The following is a 22,674-nucleotide window of genomic DNA, read 5'->3' on the forward strand; positions in this document are numbered from 1 at the left end:
AAAGGGATGTGGCAAAAGATTGAAATCATCAAAGGAGATATCAATCTCAAAGTCCCGGCTATGTCGTGAATGCGGGCATTGCGGTGTGTCACATGAAACATGCAACTGTCAGCAAGAGTGTGTCTATTAATTCTGCAATTGTATGATAATTTTATTTATAAATTAATTAAATTTATAAAATTTTATAAATATAATGATGTGTCAATTATCAGATCAACTATAAATGATCAACATAACAATGATGACGATACATATGAAGAAAATTTAGCATCTATAGTCGGTACTATCAAAGTTTCATTTTATGAAATTATAGTGGTTGATTGATTGAGAAATTGAAATTAATAATAATCTTTATTATTGTAGGTTCTAACATGTCTTAGGATGAAATCCCCTTCATATGTAAAGTCATTCATTTTTTATTATTTAGGTATATACACCTCCATTAAGAGGTAATTATCTTCATTAGTATTGTTTTTGAAACATGACGCATCTGAGCATGTCTTCCTTTATGTCTTAATCATCTGCATTAATGGCTAGTAGTCACTCATGATTTACCTCATTCGTGTTGACCTAAAGACGAATTGACGGGGATACTCGGATGAGCGAATCACCTTTTACCACTTGAAAGGGAGGCACAAAGTCTATCCATAGAGCTCAAATTTAAATATTATTCTTTTGGATATGATCAAATGTTGCATGTTGCATATTTTTCACTGATCTAGGGGGCGTTTGGTTTAGGGGAATAGGAGTGGGGAATAAGAATGAGAATTATTGATTGCCATTGTTAATGTTTGGATTATAGGAATATGAATGCAAATAATGGAATGAATCCTTGAAATTGGGTAATAACTCATTCCCATGTACCTCCTCTTCAATGAGCTATTACCCTATTTTCATCAATCAAAATATTCCCTTATTCCAAAAATACCCTTGAGCTAAAACTAAAATTTTCTCCCTTAATATCAAATATCAAAATATATTTATTTATTTATTTTTTTATATCACTTCTCTCTCCTTGTTCTCTCTCATCATATTTTCTTTCTTATCATTTTATCACACACTTTCTCTCTCTTATCACACTCTCTTTTCTTTTTTTTCTCATTACACTTTCTCTCTCATAATACTTTCTCTCTCCTCAATCTCTTCCATCGTACTCTCTTCCTTCTTTTTTTCTCATCATACTTTCTCTCTCATCATACTTTCTCTCTCCTCAATTTCTCCCATCACACTCCCTTTTCTCTTTTTTCCTCATTACACTTTCGCTCTCATTACACTTTCTCTCTCCTCAATCTCTCTTGTCACACTCCCTCCTTTTTTTCCTCAACACACTTTCTCTCTCATCATACTTTCTCTCTCCTCAATCTCTCACATCACACTCAATGTTCTCTTTTTTTCATCATACTTTCTCTCTCATCATACTTTATCTCTCACCATACTTTCTCTCTCCTCAATCTCTCTCATCACTTTCTCTCCTCATTTTTTCTCATTACATTTTCTCTCTTTTCATCCTCTCCCATCGTACTTTCTCTCACATCATATTTTCGCTCTCATCTTCTTTCATCATGCTCTCTCCTATTACACTCTCTTTTCTCATTTTCTCTCATCACACTTTCTCTCTCATCATACTTTCTCTCTCATTCATCTTTCTCTCATATCTAATTTTTTCTCTTATTTTTCTTTAAGGGTAAAAAAGAAAATTTTGATTTATTCCGATAGAAAATATGCAACTAACCAAATATTACTTTTAAGAGTGGTATCCATGCTCATACCCATTCTCGTTCCACAATACAATGATTCCATTCCGATTCCTATTCCTAATAAAGAACCAAACGCCCCCCTAATTTATCTGTATATCTATCCTATTTCTCCTCTCTCAAGCTCTAACATTATGTGTTTTTAATTTGATTTTTTTTTTTTCAGTTAGTAGAAGAAGCTTCAATATATGAAAGAATCACTGGTAGATTTTGAGACTTGCCTTTTCATTCTTTCCAAAGTGTGCTATTTTTTCTTCAGTAACTTCCACGAGCTACGGAAAGCTGGAAAAGTCCGCTCATGCCATTAGCTTCATCTATGATTCAATTGATATTTAAGGAAGAAAGAATAGATGTAAATTTTGTTACAATTTAGAGAAATATGGTTTTGAAAAGAATATATCGTTATATATGTGTGATATATTTTGTATGCTATGCTGGACGTCTAGATACTATCATATGCCGGATAAAAATAGGAAAGATTGTACTTTGTATGAAGTATTTTTCTTTTTGTGCTTATTTGATTTTGTGTTCCGATAGGTAGTGGATTTGGACTTGATTGCTTTGCACAGTATTTATCATATTATTTTGGTAATGGCAAATTGTTGGATCGTGATCTTTCTCAAAGCCACTTTGTAGGTGTTCCACTTATAACAATAAATTTTGTCCAAATTGTTGGATCGGTCACTTGCTCTTATTCTGTTTGAGTATTTGTGGTCGCGAGACCTTGGTCACGTGTTACGCATTCATATTTTGAGACAAAGCACTCATAACCTTTCTTTGGGATCTTTAGTCCCTTCATCTTACTCCAAATCCATCTGAAGATCCGTAAAAAAAATGAAAGCATATCATATTGGAAGGAGATTAAAATGCAAGGCACGGAAAAAAAAACATATAAGAATATAATGATTCGGAGAATCGCTAGAAAACATATCATCTAAATTTTATTATATTACAGTTGCATTAATAGGCTGAATTGTTGTTGGTAACAAATGAAAAGAAACCATTAGGGAAGAAAAGAAGCCATTACAAGTCCTCATGTTGAGCGGCGCTGGCTGAGTTTGTTCTGAGACATAGAACCACTTAAGCATTGCGGCGGGGTAGAGTCGCGACGAGGAGAGGGAACTTTAGAGTCGTGGCAAGGATGGGTGAAGAGTCGTGGCAAGGATGGGTGAAGAGTGTCGCAACTGGCGAGGAGAGGGAACTTCGGAGTATCGACGAAGATAGGCTCGTCGAGAAGGGAAGGGGAACTTGGAAGTCAAGGTGAGGTATCTGACAAGGAGTGGCGACAAGGACGATGTCAAAAAGTGGAGGCGAGGATTTCGTCAAAGAGAGAACTATATATATATATATATATATATATATATATATAGAGAGAGAGAGAGAGAGAGAGAGAAATCTTATGCTGCGGTGCCTTATATGCGGTTTTGCTGCGGTACTTGCCACGTCAGCAGCCTGGACCGATCAGGCTTCAACCTGATCGGTCTGGGAGTCTCCTGATCGGTCTATGGACCGATCAGGCCCTAGGCTGATCGGTCGGCCTGGACCGATCAGGCTCCAACCTGATCGGTCTGGGAGTCTCCTGATCGGTCTGTGGACCGATCAGGCCCTAGGCTGATCGGTCGGCCTGGACCGATCAGGCTCCAACCTAACCAGTCTGGGAGTCTCCTGATCGGTCCCCAGACCGATCAACCAATTCTCTGTGAGAGTTGGCTTCGAAGCCTGATCGATCTGTGGACCGATCAGGCTATTAGTGGATCGGTCCACAGATCGATCCCCCTACCTTTTTTTGTGTTTTCTCAGACCGATCAGGTTGGAGCCTGATCGGTCCAGGCCGCTGACGTGGCAAGTACCGTAGCAAAACCGCACATAAGGCACCGCAGCATATATATCTTACTATTTTATTAAAAATCTCCCCCCTTTACTAACTAACTTTGGTGAAGCCTTAAATACATTTACGTTAATGTCATTTTTTTTTCTATTTACACTAAAAATAATTCTAAGGTTTATTAGTAATTCCACAAGCGAAACAATCAGTAATATAGAGTTCAAAACACAGCTACAGCATATTATTATGAATTTTTCTCATCATTAATTTTCTCTGGTTATTTTATATAAAAAAAATATAGTTCTTTTTAGTCTCATATCTTTAGAATTGACAACACTATGATCAAAGAAGCTTGTATAAATATTTTAGACCGACGATGTTAAAAAATATACTTTTCTTAGTTTTTTTTACTAAGACAAGTATAATATTAAATTAAAATAATTTTTTTCATAGGGAAGCCCGTTACAGTAGTTTGTTGCTGGATTCTCTAGCGTCACTATTATGAATCTTACTCAAATAATTAATTATTGGTTTATAAGGTTGACACTAGAAAATCTAAACAATTTGGATTTTCAAAGACCCAAATAATTTATATATTATTATATTACACACGTAACGCGTGTGCACGATCATACTAGTATATATAAAGAGTGATTGAGATTAGGCGTGCAAACATACCGGATCCAATAGTTTAAAAATATAAATATTTTAATTCAACTTGAAATATATACGGTTATAAATGAATTTGTGAGTAAGTTTGATATGATGTTTTATTTGATAAAAACTTGTTTATGCTTATTCAATAAATGAATAAATTTGAGCAAAAATATGTTTAGTTTGTTAATATTTATGAATAAAGATGGTGTGATTTATTTTGGTAGTCGCTAGAAAATTTTCAATCATTTTCAGAATTAGTTGGATCATAAGAATTGGATAGCTAAATTACCAAAAAAAAATAATGAGTGTGAATTGTTCCTGAATAATATTCACTCATATCAATAAGGTAATAAATAAAAAAACTTGAATAACATTTAAATAAATTAAGTTCAAACCAAACTTGAATGAAACTCAAGCTCTTAAAAAAAAAATCAAGTCAAACTTAAACAATAATTTTAGTAATTTAATTTATTTTTGATTGATTTAGTTTGATTTAAATACCTTATTAAACAAATTTGAATATCATAAAATTAGGCTCGTTTATTGTTCTGACTAAGCTCAATTTGAAATGAAATTCGAGCTCAATCTTAATTCAAACATATTTATACTAAACTAAAAAAAAAAATTGAACATGTACGAGTTTAGTTCTAATTAAGTTAGATTCGTTTGGACCTCGAAAGATGGTTGGAATTGGCCGTTGGCTTAACGCCCAAAATAAAATGGAAGCGTCTTCTCCGCCTCCCCTCCCATTTCCTCCTTCTCCCCGAGAAAACAGGAAGCATCTCAAAGCCCACGACGACGGAGGAGGCGCAGGAGGAGGAGGAGGAGGAGGAGGAGGAGGAAGAGGAGCAAGACGATCACGATGGCAAGGGCAAGGGCAAGGGAGAAGGCATCGGTATCATAATCGGCCGTGTACCACCGCCAACTGGGTCTCTGCAACAGTGACATCGCCGGCGGAGGAGGTGGCGCCGGCGAGGGACGTAAAGGAGATGCCTTTGGATTTTCTGGACCCCTCTGACTCCTCTGAAGACCTAATCTCCGTCGCCCTCGCCTCGTTCCTCCTCCTCCTGTCCGCTGCCTCCTTCGCCGCCGTGCTTCTCCGCTTCCGCTGCCGCCGCCGCCAACGGCTCCACGACCTCCTCAGCCCGCTCTGGCCCGTCCGCCTCCTCCTTCCTCTCTTCGCCTGCCTCTGGTCCTTATCCCAGCTCCTCCGCTCCCCCGTCCTCCGCCGCCGCCTCCCCGTGCTCCGCCGCCACCCCGACCTCATCTGCCACGCCTACCTCGTCTCCTCTCAACACCTCGCCGAGCCGGCCTTCCTTGTCATCTTACTCTTCCTCGTCCGAGCCTCCACGCGCCTCAAACGCGCCTCCTCCTCTTCCGTCTCCGCCTTCGCCGCAGCCATCGCCGCTGCGCTTCTCGCCGTCCTCCCCTTCCTCCTCCTCCATTCCCTCTATCTCTTCCTCGCCCTAAGCACCCCCCGCCTCGGTCTGTCCCACTACAACTTCGCCTCCTCCTCCTCCTCCGCCCGGTGCGCCTACCCCCTCTTCGGTACCGTCCTCATCGCCGCCTTCGCCGCGGTCTACGTTCCCATCTTTGTCTCCGCCTCATGGGCGGCCGTCTCCGTGGTGATCAATCGACGCCTCCGGCGTCGCCTCTACGTGCTCTGCGCCGCAGTGGTCGTCGGCCTCTCCGTCCAGGTGGCCGCCCTCGCGCTCTCCATTCTCTGGAATCCAGACGACCACGCCTTCCAGTGGCTGTCCGTCATCGAAACCTCCTCCGTCGTGGCTGTGGTCGCCGTCGGCGAGGCCATCCTCGTCTTCCGCCCCGTCATCGACGCGCTATCCGTGGGCGAAGTTGTGGAGACGGCGCAGAGGGAGCCGATCGCCGGGAGCACGTGCGTAGCACGTGCCCAGCAACCAAATTTCTCCCCCGTTTGATTAAGATGGCAATCTGGTGATTTCATTTCATTTTATTTATTTTTAATCTGATACTTTTAAATAACAATAATAATAATTATTATTAAAATTCATTTTTCCCACCTCATTTGTTGAGGATTTTTCTTGCTCTCAGGAAAACAACTCCCATGATGGAAAGGGACAAGGCTAAGAACTTCTTACTATCAACAAGTTAGATATAACAATTGTCCCCGAAAGGACAAGGTCGCAATGAAAGCCACAATTCTGATTCCTCGACCGAACTCTTACGTCCTTCATGCCGACAAGGACCATGCATCAAGATGATCCCCTCCACGACAAAGGCAGAGAGATTTGTGATCGCCATGTTCAAGGGAAGCATCATCTCATGAAGACAATTTTGTATTTACTTGACATTCAATCACTTGGAAATCATACTATAGTTCCCAAGAAAACCATACATATTTGTTCTTCCAATTTGATCAATGGAACAATTTTTTAGAACTCGAGACCGTGCTCCCTTGCGGCATTAGCCAAAGCTTCAATGCGCCCATGATAAGGATAGCCACCGCGATCGAAAGCCACCTTGGCGATTCCCTTCTCCAAGCAAGCCTTTGCAATGACTTCGCCCACCTTCTTTGCCACTTCCTGATAACAAGATTACGACACTTAAATTAGCACAAGCCGAGTGATATGTACCCACAACCATGCCCGTTGTCTCTTGTTACTATCATTTCGAGGTGCTGCCATCACTTGAATATAACTTACGAGTATTTCTAGTCTTGGTGAGGGCTTCCCCTTCATCTATTCAACTCAAACATCGACTTTTCTATAGAGAGCATTTGATATGTGGATCGAATGCATTAGGATGTTAATGAGCAAAGAAAGATTGTAATAGCTAGATAAGACTTCCATAATCATGTAGGGGGTGTCGAAGGCTTACGAGAGTTGGACCAGAAGAGTAATCATGCTCTTCTGAAATAGGTTTCTGCATTGTAGAAGCCGAAGCTAGTGTGTGCATCTTGGAATCGTCGATGACTTGGACGTACAAATGCTTGTTCGAGCGGTAAATACACATCCTTGGTCTCTCCGAGGTACCATTCACCTGACAAAGACGAAATGCTTTCGGTAACCAAAAGCACAAATTGAATGGAAGCTTCACGACATGAGACATTAAAAAAAAATGCTAAGAAATACACATTTTAATTGTGGATAACTATAGGCTATATGCATTAGAGCGAATGCTCATTCCTATTTGAAGGACCGATGATGGTCATAAAACTTAAATCTTCAAATAACTTTCCACAATAAAGCATGAATGTAAACACATTTTCCCATTATAGATGATCACAAAAATGATGATTTTTCGGTTTGTGAAAGGTAGGACAATATGCACAAACTGCTTTCAAGTTTAAACTTCATTCACCATAAGAAACCTTCAATATTCGTAAAAAGTGAAAGATTTTAGCGAATTAGTAGAATGCACATATTTATTTACTCTTCAATCAATACAAGGACAAAGTAAAAAGTACTAATGTCTACGAATTAAAAAGAAAAGCAACAAACATACTCTAACTAGAATAGTGAAATACTTTCAAATCATTTAGAGTAGAATGTATCTAAACACAAATACATGTTGATGATCATGGCAAACATGATGAGTTCAATTGACACAAGGAATATCAAATGCATTTACAAAATACTTCCGCAAAATAATAAACTGCACAAGTATATATCAAATAAATATGCTTAATGAAACCTCAATCCATGCAAGAAACCACAAACTTATTCGAAAATAAGCATGCTTGTCATAGGAAAAATAAGCATGAGGAACTATCGCCAACAACATATAAATTTTGTTTGCATATACGGTAACAATACTCGGCAAAAATAGCAAAATTGACACTATATCAGTTCTTTTGGTTAAGTTTAAATCAAAGGTAGGCTCCATTTAGGTAGAAGTATCTGCTAAAGACTACAAGTTCCATAGCTAGATAGTCTACAATTAACATCTTCTAAAAATGATGAAATTGTTCAATTCTGCAATATCAAGTTGGGTCTAGTGCCAAGCAGTTCATGATTGGAGTTCAAATGTAACATTTGCCGTGTTATTTTCATTCCATCAAAAGTTCCACAGAGGCACACACGAACAAGCTACATAGCATCGAAAAATGATAAATATACTTTATTCTACAGTATCAAAGTCCTGATAAATCAGATTGCAATACACAAACATCTTAAGATAGCAAAAAGTAACAATCAAAATATGTAGATTTAACAATTCAGCTTGAACTCTAGTTGGCAAAAGTATAATTCAGATTACTATTCACAATGTTGCATACTTAGTGGAACTGTTCCACAGAGGCACACATGAGCAAGCTACATAACATCGAAAAATGATAAATATACTTTATTCTACAGTATCAAAGTCCTGATAAATCAGATTGCAGTACACAAACATCATAAGATAGCAAAAGGTAACAATCGAAACATGTAGATTTAAGTATTCGGATTGAACTCTAGTTGGCAAAAGTATAATTCAGATTACCATTCACAATGTTGCACATTTAGTTTCATCATGAATGAGTGTGCATGAATGCCTACACAAACACATGTAATGAAGGCGTGTGAGAGCTCAGGTTGAGTGAGAACAAGAGCTGATGGGAACAAGAGCTCTCAGAGAGAGAATGTAGTGACAAAAATTGCTGCTTGTTTCATTCAGGCATTTTACCGAACACGTAGAGGGCATGCTAGCTGCTCGAACCCTAATTACTTATTTTTCACATAATAGAAGGATGAAATTGAAGAATGGTAAGATCGATCCAACCAGGAAAAGCAAAAAAATTGTCCATTTTGATACTAGAGCAAGCAAAAAGATCATCAAATCTAGGCGGCGCAAGCGGCGGCGGCGCCAGGGAAGCGAGAGTGCGTGTACCTTCTTGCGGATGCGTTCATGTCGAGCGGTACGGTTCTCTCTCCGGGTGGTGACCTTGGCTACGATAGAAATGGCAGTCGCGGGAAGGGTACTAGTGAAGGGATTCTTGTTCGGTTGGAAGAAGAGAAGCTGCCCGCCGAGGAAGGTGCTTCTTCCCGTCATTGCCGGAAAACTGAGAGCGGCAGCTGCCGCTGGTGAAGAGGACAGAAGCATCGAAGAAGAAGAAGAAGAAATCGGTTTTTGAGTTCTACTCGCTGAAGACAGACGATTAGCAACAAAGGATACCTTATCTCTCTCTATCCATGGAGAAAATATTTCATTTTGCACCCTAACTTTACATTTTAACACAACCTTTTATTAACGATAAAAGCATTTAAAAAATATATTTTTTTCATCTAAAAATACCATTATTTTTTTAATTTTCGAAATCTAAGATTATTATTATAAAAAATTCTTATCAAAATATATTAAATTATATTAAAAATCTAATATATCAAAAATTTCAATATGATGTAACGATATTATTAAAAGAGATAAAAGAGAATTATCAGAATTGACCAGATCAAATCATCAAATCAAATTAGTTTTAGGATTATTCTAATAATTCTGTAAAGAGATAAAAGAGAATTATCAAAATTGACCGGATCAAATCATCAAATCAAATCAAATTAATTTTAGGATTATTCTAATAATTCTCTTTGATCTCTTTTAATTATATCCTATTGAAAATTTTTTAGTACGATATCAATATTTAATTTAATGGTTCAATATTCAGTTTATCGTACCGATATCAAAATTTAAATATAAACGATATAAAATTTATACGGTACTAAAAATTAATATATTAAAATTTTGATATATGCCATGATTTTTTTGTATATTTAAATTTTGATAATATAAGATTTCGGTACTTAGGTACCGTATTGAATACCCTCTCATCCTATCCAATATGTTGGTACATCTTTACCAAAATTACATCGATTTCTCGCTTGTCAAATAAGATAAAGTATACATGACTTAATCAAAAACCTAAGTCGACAATGGTTCACTCGTAGTCTCTTGAAAACATTAGCCATAGTTCTCTCGGGATGATTCAGTGGTTAGCACATGAGGTGTTGTCATCATGAGATCTGGAATTCGAATCTTGACAAAGTTGAGGTAAATATCTCCCTTATGTGCTAGTTACTATTCTAAAGGTTAATAATCATCCGTGATTTATCTTCTCTATATTAATCCTGAGATAGATTGACGAGACGCTAGACGAAAGTATTCACCTTTTATCATCTTAAAAACATTAACTACAACATTGGCGCATTTCTTGCACTGCACGTATGTTTGCAAATCCTTAGTTTGCATCCTTCCATTGGCAAAAAAAAAAAAGCCGCAAAGTGAATATGTGTTTTGGCATGAGGTAATGCTTTCAAACAACATCCGATTAAACTTGTAATCTGCGAATGAAAAAAATCGTAGGCTTTGGAGACTCCTTGCTCGTCGACAACATACCAATCAACAATCAACCCTTCAGCCCGCTCCGATGCAGCAACACTCGTTTGATGAACGGAGAGTCAAAAGCCAAATTAAGATCTACCTAGTTCGGATGATAACTCAACAAACACAATCTTTTTCCGTTGAATATTCCATTAAAAATACATTACTCTAATTTTATTATAGGTGTGAATATTATAATATATTAAAATAGCTAATACAATATAACAGTTATTATTATAATTTTTTTAATCTAAGTATTCACATCATTATAAGCCTAGCTAATTGGTCTGCTTTGAAATCGATGGAGACGGTACAATGAGTAGGTGACCCTGGTGTTAACTGTGTAAAGACTTTAAGCTAGAAAAGATGACTTCCGAATGGTCATGCGCATTTAAAGGAGTGTTAGTAACCGGGGTTAGAGAGAGGTCCCTGACGCAGGTCATTCGACACTCAACTCAATGATCCGGTTGAAGTCAATGAATAGTAAATAAACAATGGCTATGAGTATGTAAAGTTGTGCAGAGTCATATACCTGTGCCTATAAATGGAGAGATCCCCTTTTATAGTATTAGTTTTATCTATACATGAATTTCAAAGCATTTATAAAAAAGGATAGACATGTAAAGATGCTCTGATATCATTCCCAAAATAGATCCACAATCCTTATATTTGACAGGGTGAAAGCTTTTAATGTACAACTTGCATATAAAATATTCTCTGTCATACGTAGCACAAAACACCAAAAAGAAATTTGAGGTCGTTGGATTGAGGGACCCTCAATATACGTAACTAGCCAACTGACTAAGCCTCTCATGTAGTCTGATCGGCTGTCGCTTACAAGAGTGACCCAGTTGGACTTGAGGAATGTTGTCGGGGATCTATCCTTTGCTCAACACCTCCATTTGGCACCAGAGTTTTGTTAGTCTGAGTGTCCTGTTTGTTCTATTGGATCATAGGACTGATCGGCTAGATCACTCGGCCAAAATAGTTAACCATGCTAATCCTGAGTGATGAAGCGGGCCTTGCCCTGGATGGTGCTAACTCAAGTTAGAGTTCTTTTATTAATTTTGAGGGGTTCAACATCCCGCCGACCCAAGGGTCTGGTCGGATGAAGGGCTCGGCGTCCAGCCGGCCCTAGGGTCCGATTGGATGACCTTTTGGTCGGGATGATCGTCTAAGCTGGTCCCAAATGTTGCCCTTCCTTGACTTTGATCGTCATGTCAACTGGTCTCCTGGACTTTGACTCAACTCGACGACCCACCTTATTCACCGCATCACAAATCTCCCCTTCAAGTCTAGTCGAAGGAGGTTATAAGTTCGATTGAGTGGACATTTATGTCGCTTGTGCCAATTCCGATCGGACGTTCAATTATCATTCCTCCGCTCATCTCACTTGAATGTTATAATTTGCTACTGATGCTTATGGAGTCCCTTCGTTCATTCTCTGAACCATATTGCTTGGCTTGAGTTGGCATCACTTTAGCGCCTTGGAAACATGACACATCACTTATCATTAATGTTGAACATGATGAGCATGCATTTGTTGGTGCAGGTAGACTGGCAAGAGTTGGGGGGGGGGGGGGGGGGGGGGAATTGACTGTAAAATAAAAAATAATTCTTTCCCTATCTTTCAACTTATATTAGTAGCACAATTATAATAAATTAATTTAACAACTAAAATAAAAGAGGCGGAAGAATTACATGGGTACAACCTAGGTAGTTGTTAATACAAGGCAAATGATAGCACTATAAAGTCTCTTTCATTGAAGGCGAAGAAGCCTCTTACACTCGTTAAACGCTTAAAAATATGCTAGAAAATGAATACAAAAGTTGTTGAATATTTCGTAACTTCAGGGGTCTTTTTATAGCCCTTGAAAAATATTATCCACAGCTTGAAGGTACCTTCAAAGTAGTCCAAGGTGCCTTCCATCGGATAGATTTTATCCACCAAGGATATGGGTAATGGCTAGTGAAGGCGCCTTCCATAGTTGGAAGGCGCCTTCCATGAAGCATTGAAGGCGCCTTCCAGCCCATGGAAGACACCTTCCACAAGGCAGACCAGGCTGGCCTTCTTTGCGTGAGTGATGCTCCGGCTATCCGGAGTTGAGCTCACTTGAACCCAACTTCAACCTTCTCCTTGAGCAGACTTCCTTCCTAGCTTCTCATCCCTTGAAGGTCATGCACATCCTTCTCGTCCATCAATGTACTCTTCCGCAGCACCTCGTCCCTTGGATGCACTGAGTCCGTCGACTTATGTCATCCTTCTTGCTAGCTACATCTTCTGCTCAACTTATTGTGTTCCTAAGTTCTTGCACACTTAGACACAAGGATCAAATACATAGGACAAACTACATACAACATTTTCATCATACGCCTACTTATTGGCTCTCGTCCCTCATAAATGCTACCTATAGTTTGCTGCCACGTATCGAACACTGGTGAAAAGAACATCTAATGTAATAGGCGTCTGTTAAGATTTGATGTGACTGCTAGCGATTCAAATTTAATGATTCAGATTAAATCTCTCTCTTTTGTACCCTTGATCGGACGGTCCTCAAGGACCCTCAGTAGGGTTTTTAAGGCTCACGTTTAGAAGCCACTTCATCGTTCTCATGTTCTTCTCTACATCTTCTCCCTCTCCGTTTTCTACTTGCTGTCATTGGTGATTGTTCGAACTCTTTGTTTTCCATGTAAGTATTGGATCGAGACATACGTGAAAGGGGGGAGGAGTGAATTACGTGATTTTCAAAAACTATTCTTTTATTTTTAGAATTAAAGTAAGTACAATGGAAATAAGAATAGAAACAAAAAAAAAAGATAAAAACGCAAGCGGTTCTACTTGGTTCGGAGTTTTTAGCAACTCCTACTCCAAGACTCAGGTCGCGCAGACCTATTGATGGGTAATCTACTAAATACCTCAACCAAAATCGCCAGAAAAGGGGATCGAGTATAAGAAAAATAGGAATAAGTGTAGCACGCTATACTTTTCCTTTTACTGAAAGTAAATACAGAATTTAATTTCGTTACTCAACACTTTCAAAAATAATCGTCTTAGGCTTGGTGTTGGACGGCTCCTTAGTAGTAGTCGGATGTAGCAATGCCACAGAGGATCAACAGCAGAAAACCAGAGCAGTCGAAACTTCAAACGGACACTTAGAAATCATAGAAGAATTGATGAAGAATGCTTGGTCGAGCAACACTTTTATAAGGTGTGGAAGGCGCCTTCCATAACTTTGAAGGCGCCTCCAATGTGCAAAATCTGATCCCGAATAGCTCGCTCCTTATTGTCAATGAAGTCTATTTTTATTCGTTGGAAGGCGCCTTCCAAGCCTTTGAAGGCGCCTTCCATCAATAGTAAGGAAGGTGTCTTCTGTTGCCTAGAAGGTGCCTCGGGTACTGTTCACCCGAGACCTTTTGTATTTCCTTCATTCTGTAAAATATATTAGTTCAACATAAAAATATTTAATCTATAAAATAAAGTTAGCACAATATTAATATGATTAATTTATGACTTAGACTTTATCCTCCAAATCAGAATTTAGTCAAGGTTTCAATTTAGGTTTCTGAAATGGACCTAAATTGGATTGATATCTACTGTCCCCTCAATCAAGACATGTCCTCACTTAATCACTCTCCTCTAATGACTTACCTTCACTTACTAAATGTCGAGTTACCTCCTTGATGTTCAATTTGACCCACCAAGCCTTCCTGCCAGAATCGCATATCTAGACTTTCTCCTGTCAGGAATCGAACATCCCGACCTCTTGCCAAAATTTGACATCTGGACTTCGCCAATCGAGAATCACACATTTCGACTACACTTTCTACCTGGTGTCAGGTTCTCTTGACCCGTCAAGTTAGTCAACCCTACACACTCGATAAATGTATTAGATCATGATAATACCTAACTTAACTCACTTATTATTCATCAAAACCTCAGTTAGATTGTTAGTACAAATTACACCAACACTCTCCCCTTTTTAATGCAATGACAACGTATGTTAAAATTAGAAAAAAGATATACAAAATTAAAATAGTAATGACATGATTCAGGAGTAATTTAAATTTTTGTTTTATTCTCTTAATCATTTTAGGGTTAAGATTTTATGTCTTTTTCTTACTTAACCCTTACCCTCCCTTTTTGCCATTCATCAAAAAATACAGATAAATGTAGTAGATTATAATAAAACTGTAGTAAGTATAAAGCTATTAAAGTAATTATAAAAAAAATCTACAGGTTTATTGGAGGGAGGAGTTAAAAAGATTTATCTAAAGAAATTTTCAAACTTTTCAAATGGTTTTCAACATTTTGAAGATTGATTTTGCAAAATAAACCATACGTAAAAATAAATTTTTGCAAGAAATAACTATTTATCAAAATAGATTTCAAAACACTTGCTTAAAAAAATAAATGATTTGTTGCAAAGTATTACTTAGAGTTTCAATTTTTCAAGACTTCTTTTGAAAAGTTTGGCAAATTATCTAAAATATTTGTGAAAGTGTTTTCAAAGAATTTTTCCAAGAAAAATAATTTTGAAATTATAAACACAAGTTTTAAAGTAAAAAATTAACCTTTGAGGAAATACTTTTTGAAAACTTTTCAAGTGTTTTTCAAAGCTAGTTTTCGAAATACTTAAAGTATTTTTTAAGCAAATTTCAAAAGACCTACACATGTTTGAAAAAGCATAAGAAGTTTTTGCAAAACAAGTATTTGAAAGGTATTTTTGAAAATATTTTGCAAAATATTTGTCACACAGAAGTTAATTTTAGAAGTAATTTTTACAATAAGTAGTAGGAAAGGAAATAAATTATTTTGAAAATTATTTTCAAATATCCTCCCGTGAATCTAATATCTTTTTGTTTTAAAAAAATATTCATCTAAAAATTTATCTTAAATATCTAACCGTTAATTACTAACTAACTATCAGAAGATAGCAGTGTTCACGTATTTAGTAAAGTTAAGTAAATGTATCCAATTAGTGTTTAACTAAAATAGATTACTTAATCTGATCACTGTAATTTTAGTATTTTTCACCTAAACTTATGTTGATGCACTGTTTTAGCATCTGAAGTCCAGGCAATAGACTTTTGTATTTCATATCATTCTAAGTTGTTGAATATACAATCAAGGTAGACCTAGTATGTTTGTGAGATGTTTATTACTTAGATATATAGGATCATGCTTTCTATGGGTACGATCTAGTCTAAGGCCAAAATAATTTTTGAATTACTAAAAAAAAAAAAAATTCTAGAAAATAAAGATTTTCCTAGAAATTATAAACCATTTGAAAATTATTTTAATTTACCCTTATTCATCTCACCTAGTCTAAGTTTTCAGACAACAGGATTCTATGATTTTGTGAGATGAGTTAAGTTACATTTTAGAGTTTGGTTTAACTTGTGTTAGATTCAAGTTTAGCTTTGGGTTAAAAAAATAGGCATTTTTTGGATAAACGTCTAAGCTATGGTGAGTCACCTAGACATTATTAGAGTAATCATGCCTTAGAAAATTTTCAAATTGTCCTATCCACTGAACTTAATATAAAACTTTAGTCTAACAAGTTAAGATTAGTAAGGGGTAGTTTTAGTTAGTTATACTAAGCCAAATGCATCAGGTGAAGCCATATCTTCCTAGAGATGCATAGACAGAGCTTCCCTAACTTACTATCATTCAAAACTTCTCTAGTACCATTTATCAAGTTAAACTTTTGTCCCTATTTATCCTAGTCCTAATTACCCAGCTAGATAAATTATTATTTTTAGAGGTGCCAACTAATTTGGAGTCTCCCTCTGAATTATTAAACTTTGAGTTTAGGTTTCAGGTTTGTGTCGATTTGCTTTATAATTATAATAGACTTGGTTATAGGTTGAGTTTAGATTAATTTTGTTTTTATTTAATTTAGGTTTAGTTTTATTTGATTTGATTTTATTCTTTAGGTTTGAATTTAGTTTTGAAGGTTTAATTTTTTAGACTAAGAGTGAGTTATTTGATTTATTTTGATTTAGGTAGTGTATTTTATTTTGTGGTATATAGTATTGATTAAGTCACTTGCGTGGTTAGGCACACTTTCAAAACCCAAGCTTTAGTTAGTTTTTTTATTTTGAGTTAGGGTTAGAAATGATTTAAGGTATAGTTAGACTTGTATCCAAGTTCGGATTTATTATACACAGCTCTTTGAGATCCAAACATCATGTTAAACTATACTTGATCTCTTATGGTAAACTTTTCAAGCTGTTCTTTTAACTCTTTAACTTGACTTTTCAAGACAAAATTTTCTTCCTCAAGATTTACAGTTTGAGTTAAATTTCTGTCTTGAACTTGGTCAGTTAAGGAGATCAAGCTCAGTTGTTCCTTAAGGATATTATTTTCCTTAAGGAGGAGTTTGGAGGAGTTTAGCGTGTTCCTTAGTTTTTGTTAATTTTTTTTTACTTAAGTAGGAAATAATTTAAAAAAAATTTATGGTATAATTAAATGTTACCCCAGTTGGTTCATCCGAACTAGATGCAAATCCATTGCTCGACTCGTATTTAGACTCTTCTTCTTGATTCGATTCACCTTCGATTGCCATCAGCGTGAGATAGCTAGTTTGCTTTGGTTCGTCAGCTTCCGATCCATCCGACGAAGACTCATCCCAAGTCACCTTGAGTGTTGTCTTTTATTGTATTCTTGATCTTGTCTTTATTCAGGCATTTATATTTGAAATGTCCCTTCTCGTTGCACGTGATATTCACCTTTGAGTAGTTAGATGCAGACTTGGACATCTTCTTTATGTCGTGTTTGGTGAAGTGTTTCTTGCATCTAATGAACATCTTCCTTACCATGTTCGCCAGCTGCTCTTCTTTATCTGATTTCAATTCAGACTCAGTTTTCATTTTGGGTTTAGCTCCCTTCAAAGTACTTACAAGGAATGTAATTCCTTTCTCGATCTTTGTGGAGTTAGTTTGTTCGTGCTGTTGGTGCAGTAAGCATCCGACGATCGAACCTCAGTTTTGATAATGGCAAAGGGATTCAAAGTTAAGACTCCTTGTTATCTAACGTGGTTAAATAAGGTTTCAGGAAAGTCCTAACTGCGGTTAGGCAAGGGAAAATCCTAAGGGGGGGGGTAACCTTAGGTCCTAGGGGGTGGTAACCCTAGGTGAAGGAAAATCCTAAGGGGGGGTAACCTTAGGTCCTAGGGGGTGGTAACCCTAGGTGAAGGAAAATCCTAAGGGGCGGCAACCTTAGGTCCTAGGGGGCGGTAACCCTAGGTGGAGGAAAACCCTAAGGGGCGGCAACCTTAGGTCCTAAGGGGTGGTAACCCTAGGTGGAGAAAAACCCTAGGGGGCGGTAACCCTAGGTCCTAGGGGTGGTAACCTTAGGCAGAAAGTCCATCGGTCCGGAGGACCGGACTGGCAACAGTAATCTTTGAGGGGAGTAGGTGAGGACGCATTCCCGTAGAGAGAACAGGAGGCGTCAGGTCGACCTAGGGTTTCCGGTCGAAAATCCTCGGACAGTCCGGAGACTGTCTATACTTCTTTTATAATGTTTATTGCGCTAACTTTGTGTTGCAGGATAGTGTTTGGGACTAACATATCTTGCAGGTGCAAAGGAGCAACCTAAAGCCTCGGATGAACAGTGTCCGAGGTGCCTCCATGGAGCTTGGAGGCGCCTCGGGTGCAAGGCAAGGAGCTGGCTGCGAGAAGCTGTTCAAGGCGCCTGGGTGAATAGTGGAAGGCGCCTTGAATCTGTGATAAGGTTCAACCAGTTCGCCCCTTATCTCCGCGGCTGACTCGGCCATTCAAGGCGCCTTGGTGAACAGTAGAAGGCGCCTTGAACACCCTTTATAAGGGGTTTCGACCAGCAGCTCTCTTCAACGAAATCCAAGCAATCCTTACGCTACAAGCTGCTCTAGAAACGCCCAGAAGTGCTGTTACAAGTCCCCGACAACCCGGAGCTTCAGATTCTGCTACTTTATTGTTGTCGGTATAATTTGTTTTAGTTCTTTCAATTGTAATATCTTATTATACATTTTACGAGCTTATAGTTGTTGCCCACGGAAAGCGATCAAGGATCGCGGGCCTTCGAGTAGGAGTCGTCTTAGGCTCCGAACGAAGTAAAATCTCTCGTGTCTCTCTGTGTGTGTTTGTTCTTTATTCCGCTGCGTGTTTTTAAACTCCGATAGTTTTCCGATTTGAAAAAGAAATAGCCACGAGCGCTATTCACCCCCCCTCTAGCGCGTCTCAATCCAACAATTGGTATCAGAGCGGGGTCGCTTTGAACTGGTGCAACCACCATTCAAGCATTTTTCGTGGCTTTGTCGTTTGTATAGGTTGAAAATATAACCTTACGCCTTTCGTTTTTTTTTCCCCTCCAAAACTGTTTTCAAAAAATTCATTTTCATCTTTTCACCATTGATTGGAATTAGTGAAATATCGTGTTTTCAAAAATTTGTAGTAATATTTTTTTATAATATTTTAATAATATTTTAATAATATTTTATTATTTTCTCTCGAAATTCCTGAATTACTATTTTTTTTCTCTCCCGCACTACTAATCCAAGACCAAGTCTTGGAACAAGTTTTATTGTGTTTATTTTGCGAGATTCCTTCTAATGGCCTACGAAGATGGGTACAAATCCACATGCCTACCACTGCTGTCTGACGAGAACCTCAGATACTGGAAAGACCAGGTGGAGCATCAATTAAAGACCGAAGCAGAAATATGGACCATAGTCCATATTGGATTCACTCTTCCCACTAAAGAAGGTGTACCCATCACCTGTGACAAGTGGGATGCACAAACAATAAGGACATTCGAGGTAAATGCAAAAGCAACTTACATTCTCCTATGCGGACTAACAAATTCAGATCTTGATCGTGTTGGAAAGTTCAACAATGCTAAGGATCTTTGGGAGAAAGTGCTCAAGCTTTATGAGATCCCTTCAGAGTTAGAAGATCGAATAGAACCTGAGTCCGAATTTGAAATTGAATCCTCAAAGTCAACCTCCGAACCAGACTCAGAAAAATCAGAGCAAACCGATATCATAGCACTGATGGCCAGATATCTGAGTCTGAATTTGAAATGACAACAGTCAAGGGGAGGATCCTATCACGGATCTAAAAGGTAAAATTGTAAATCTCTCATAATCTGTTTTAAGTGTAGAGAGAGAGGGCACTATAGAAACGACTGCCCCACTCGTAAGACTCGACCGACATAATCGGAGGAGAAGGAGAAAATGATCAGGAGAGGGAAGAAATACATCAAATGCTCCAAATGCAAACTAATGGGTCACTGCAAAAGACAATGCCCAGAAAGAAGACCCAAGAATCCAGAGGGAGAAATCAAGGTTAGTACATTTACATTATATGAAAATCCAGTTTTTGCAACACATGATCGCACTAGCTTAACTAATCCTGCTTGCTCTAGTATAGATTTCTCTTCAAAATTAGATATGCATGCTAATAATGTAATGAACAAAATTAATTCAAATAAAAATAAGAAATTAACTCTTAGAAAAGTAGAAATACAAAATAATATTTTAAAAGATAAAATTGATAAATTAGAGAAGATTGTTAATAATTTAGTCAAATCACGAAATCTAGACTTGGGTTATAAGTCTAAAGTAAAACTTAAACAGTACAAACCAAGTTATAATCAAGTACCTTTTATTTATTTAACTTAATAAAACGTAAATCAATAACATAGGAGGAGGCTCCAGAATAGCTGACACCTCCGAAATTAATCCACCCGATAAGGGTAAATAAGAGTAGATTACCCGGCAGGGTAATTAAGGTTAGATTAAAATGGGTTAAGTTTAACTTAACCAACGGTACTGGTGAAGTTTTTGGATGATAGTACGTTAGGGAAGCTTGGGCATCGCATGTCTAGGAAGATATGGCTTCGACCTGGTGCATTTGGCCAAGTGGAACTGACCGAAGCTACCCTTAAATGAATGCTAACTAGTTAGACCAAAGTTTAGTATTAAGTTCAATAGGTAGGACTATTTGGAAAACCTCGAAGGCATGGTTACTTTAATGAGTTCCTTGTGACTCACCATAGCCCAGAAGTTTATCCAAAGAATGCTTATTTGTTGAACCCAAAGCTAAACCTGAATCTAATACAAAATTAAACTAAACCCTTAAATTGAACCTCAATTCATCTTACAACAATTATAGAGTTCCCTGATTGAAAATTTAGATCGGGTGAGATGACTAAGAAATTAAAATTGATTTGAAAAATATTTAAAAAACTTTTCAAAATTGATTTGAAAATTATTTAAAAATCTTTTCAAAATTATTTTAAAATCTTTTCAATATTCTTTTCAAAATTATTTAAAAATCTTTTCAAAATCTTTTTCAAAATTATTTAAATTTTTTTTCAAAATTAATTTCAAAATTATTTAAAACTCTTTTCAAAATCTTTTTCAAAATTATTTAAATTTTTTTTCAAAATTAATTTCAAAATTATTTAAAAATCTTTTCAAAATTAATTTCAAAAATAATTAAAAAATCTTTTCAAAATTCTTTTTCAAAATTGTTTAAAAAATCTTTTTCAAAATTATTTAAAAAATCTTTTCAAAATCTTTTTCAAAATTATTTAAAAAATCTTTTAAAAATCTTTTTAAAATTATTTTCAAAATTATTTAAAAATCTTTTCAAAATTATTTAAAAATCTTTTCAAAATCTTTTTCAAAATTATTTAAATTTTTTTTCAAAATTAATTTCAAAATTATTTAAAAATCTTTTCAAAATTAATTTCAAAATTTTTTAAAAATCTTTTCAAAATTAATTTCAAAATTATTTAAAAATCTTTTCAAAATCTTTTTCAAAATTATTTAAAAATCTTTTCAAACTCTTTTTCAAAATTATTTAAAAAATTATTTAAAAATCTTTTCAAAATTAATTTCAAAATTATTTAAAAATCTTTTCAAAATTATTTAAAAATCTTTTCAAACTCTTTTTCAAAATTATTTAAAAAATTCTTTTAAAAATCTTTTCAAAATTAATTTCAAAATTGTTTAAAAAATCTTTTCAAAATTAATTTCAAAATTGTTTAAAAAATCTTTTCAAAATTAATTGTTTAAAAAATCTTTTCAAAATTAATTTCAAAATTATTTAAAAATCTTTTCAAAATCTTTTTCAAAATTATTTAAAAATCTTTTCAAAATCTTTTTCAAAATTATTTAAAAAAAATTCTTTTAAAAATCTTTTCAAAATCAATTTCAAAATTGTTTAAAAAATCTTTTCAAAATTAATTTCAAAATTGTTTAAAAAATCTTTTCAAAATTAATTGTTTAAAAATATTTTCAAAATTAATTTCATAATTATTTAAAAATCTTTTCAAAATTCTTTTTCAAAATTATTTAAAAAAATCTTTTAAAATTTTTTTCAAAATCTCTTTCAAAATTATTTAAAAATCTTTTCAAAATCGCTTTCAAATTTATTTAAAAATCTTTTGAAAATATTTGAAAAACTTATTTCAAACCCCTTTGAAAAATATTTGAAAAACTTATTTCAAACCCCTTTGAAAAATATTTGAAAAACTTATTTCAAAATCCTTTGAAAAATAGTTGGAAAACTTATTCAAAAACCTTTGAAAAATCCTTGAAAAATTTATTCTAAAACCTTTGAAAAATACTTAAAAACTAACTTGAAAATCTTGCTCCCCTAAATTTACTAGACTTACAAGAATATGGAATTAGCCTTGAAGGAAATGGAGATTTGAAGTTTGAGCATGCTCATACTTTATTAGGGCTCTGATACCTGAACAAAACAATCTGGACAACTTAAAATCTATTTAACCTCATACTTGAACTCCTGAACTCAAAAATTTATTAAGGCAGTAATTAAGGGGGAGTGATTTTGAGTCGGTTTTAAAATTAGTTTTTCTTTAAAAATTTTGACTTGACCTTAAAATTAAAAACTATTTTTGGCATATCTTCGAAAATTCAAGCTATTTTTAACTTAGCTTTAAAATTAAAATTATTTATGGCCTGACTTTTAAATTATAACTCCTCTATAAGCTAAATGTTTTCAAAGCTGAGTACTTAATTAAGTTTTCTCTAACTAAACTTAGTTAAATTATTTTCTAAACTTAGCTACTTGGCAAGATATTTTCTCAAC

The 22,674-nt window shown here is 35.9% G+C and overlaps 1 protein-coding gene and 1 pseudogene across 1 annotated transcript; one reads left to right on the forward strand and one right to left on the reverse strand.

Moving 5' to 3' along the window:
• Positions 1-5,274: 5,274 nt before the first annotated feature.
• LOC122022995 lies at positions 5,275-6,173 on the forward strand (annotated as a pseudogene).
• A 362-nt stretch (positions 6,174-6,535) lies between these two features.
• LOC122022287 (50S ribosomal protein L18, chloroplastic-like) lies at positions 6,536-9,408 on the reverse strand. The gene is made up of 3 exons (XM_042580244.1): positions 9,085-9,408; positions 7,093-7,254; positions 6,536-6,797 (listed from the first exon to the last, which is right to left on the reverse strand). Exons 1-3 carry the CDS (start codon positions 9,295-9,297, stop codon positions 6,648-6,650), a joined length of 525 nt encoding a protein of 174 aa, XP_042436178.1. The 5' UTR covers positions 9,298-9,408; the 3' UTR covers positions 6,536-6,647.
• Positions 9,409-22,674: the final 13,266 nt, after the last annotated feature.

This window comes from Zingiber officinale, chromosome 9B (assembly GCF_018446385.1).
Source record: "Zingiber officinale cultivar Zhangliang chromosome 9B, Zo_v1.1, whole genome shotgun sequence".
Lineage (NCBI taxonomy): Eukaryota > Viridiplantae > Streptophyta > Magnoliopsida > Zingiberales > Zingiberaceae > Zingiber > Zingiber officinale.

Bases quoted from the DNA above. Each gene is read 5' to 3' on its own strand.
- LOC122022287 (XM_042580244.1), bottom strand. From the start codon at position 9,297: ATGCTTCTGTCCTCTTCACCAGCGGCAGCTGCCGCTCTCAGTTTTCCG. The intron at 7,255-9,084 runs GTACACGCACTC...CGTCTTTGTCAG, and splicing joins ATGAACGCATCCGCAAGAAG to GTGAATGGTACCTCGGAGAG. The intron at 6,798-7,092 runs GTAAGCCTTCGA...TCTTGTTATCAG, and splicing joins ACTCTTCTGGTCCAACTCTC to GAAGTGGCAAAGAAGGTGGG.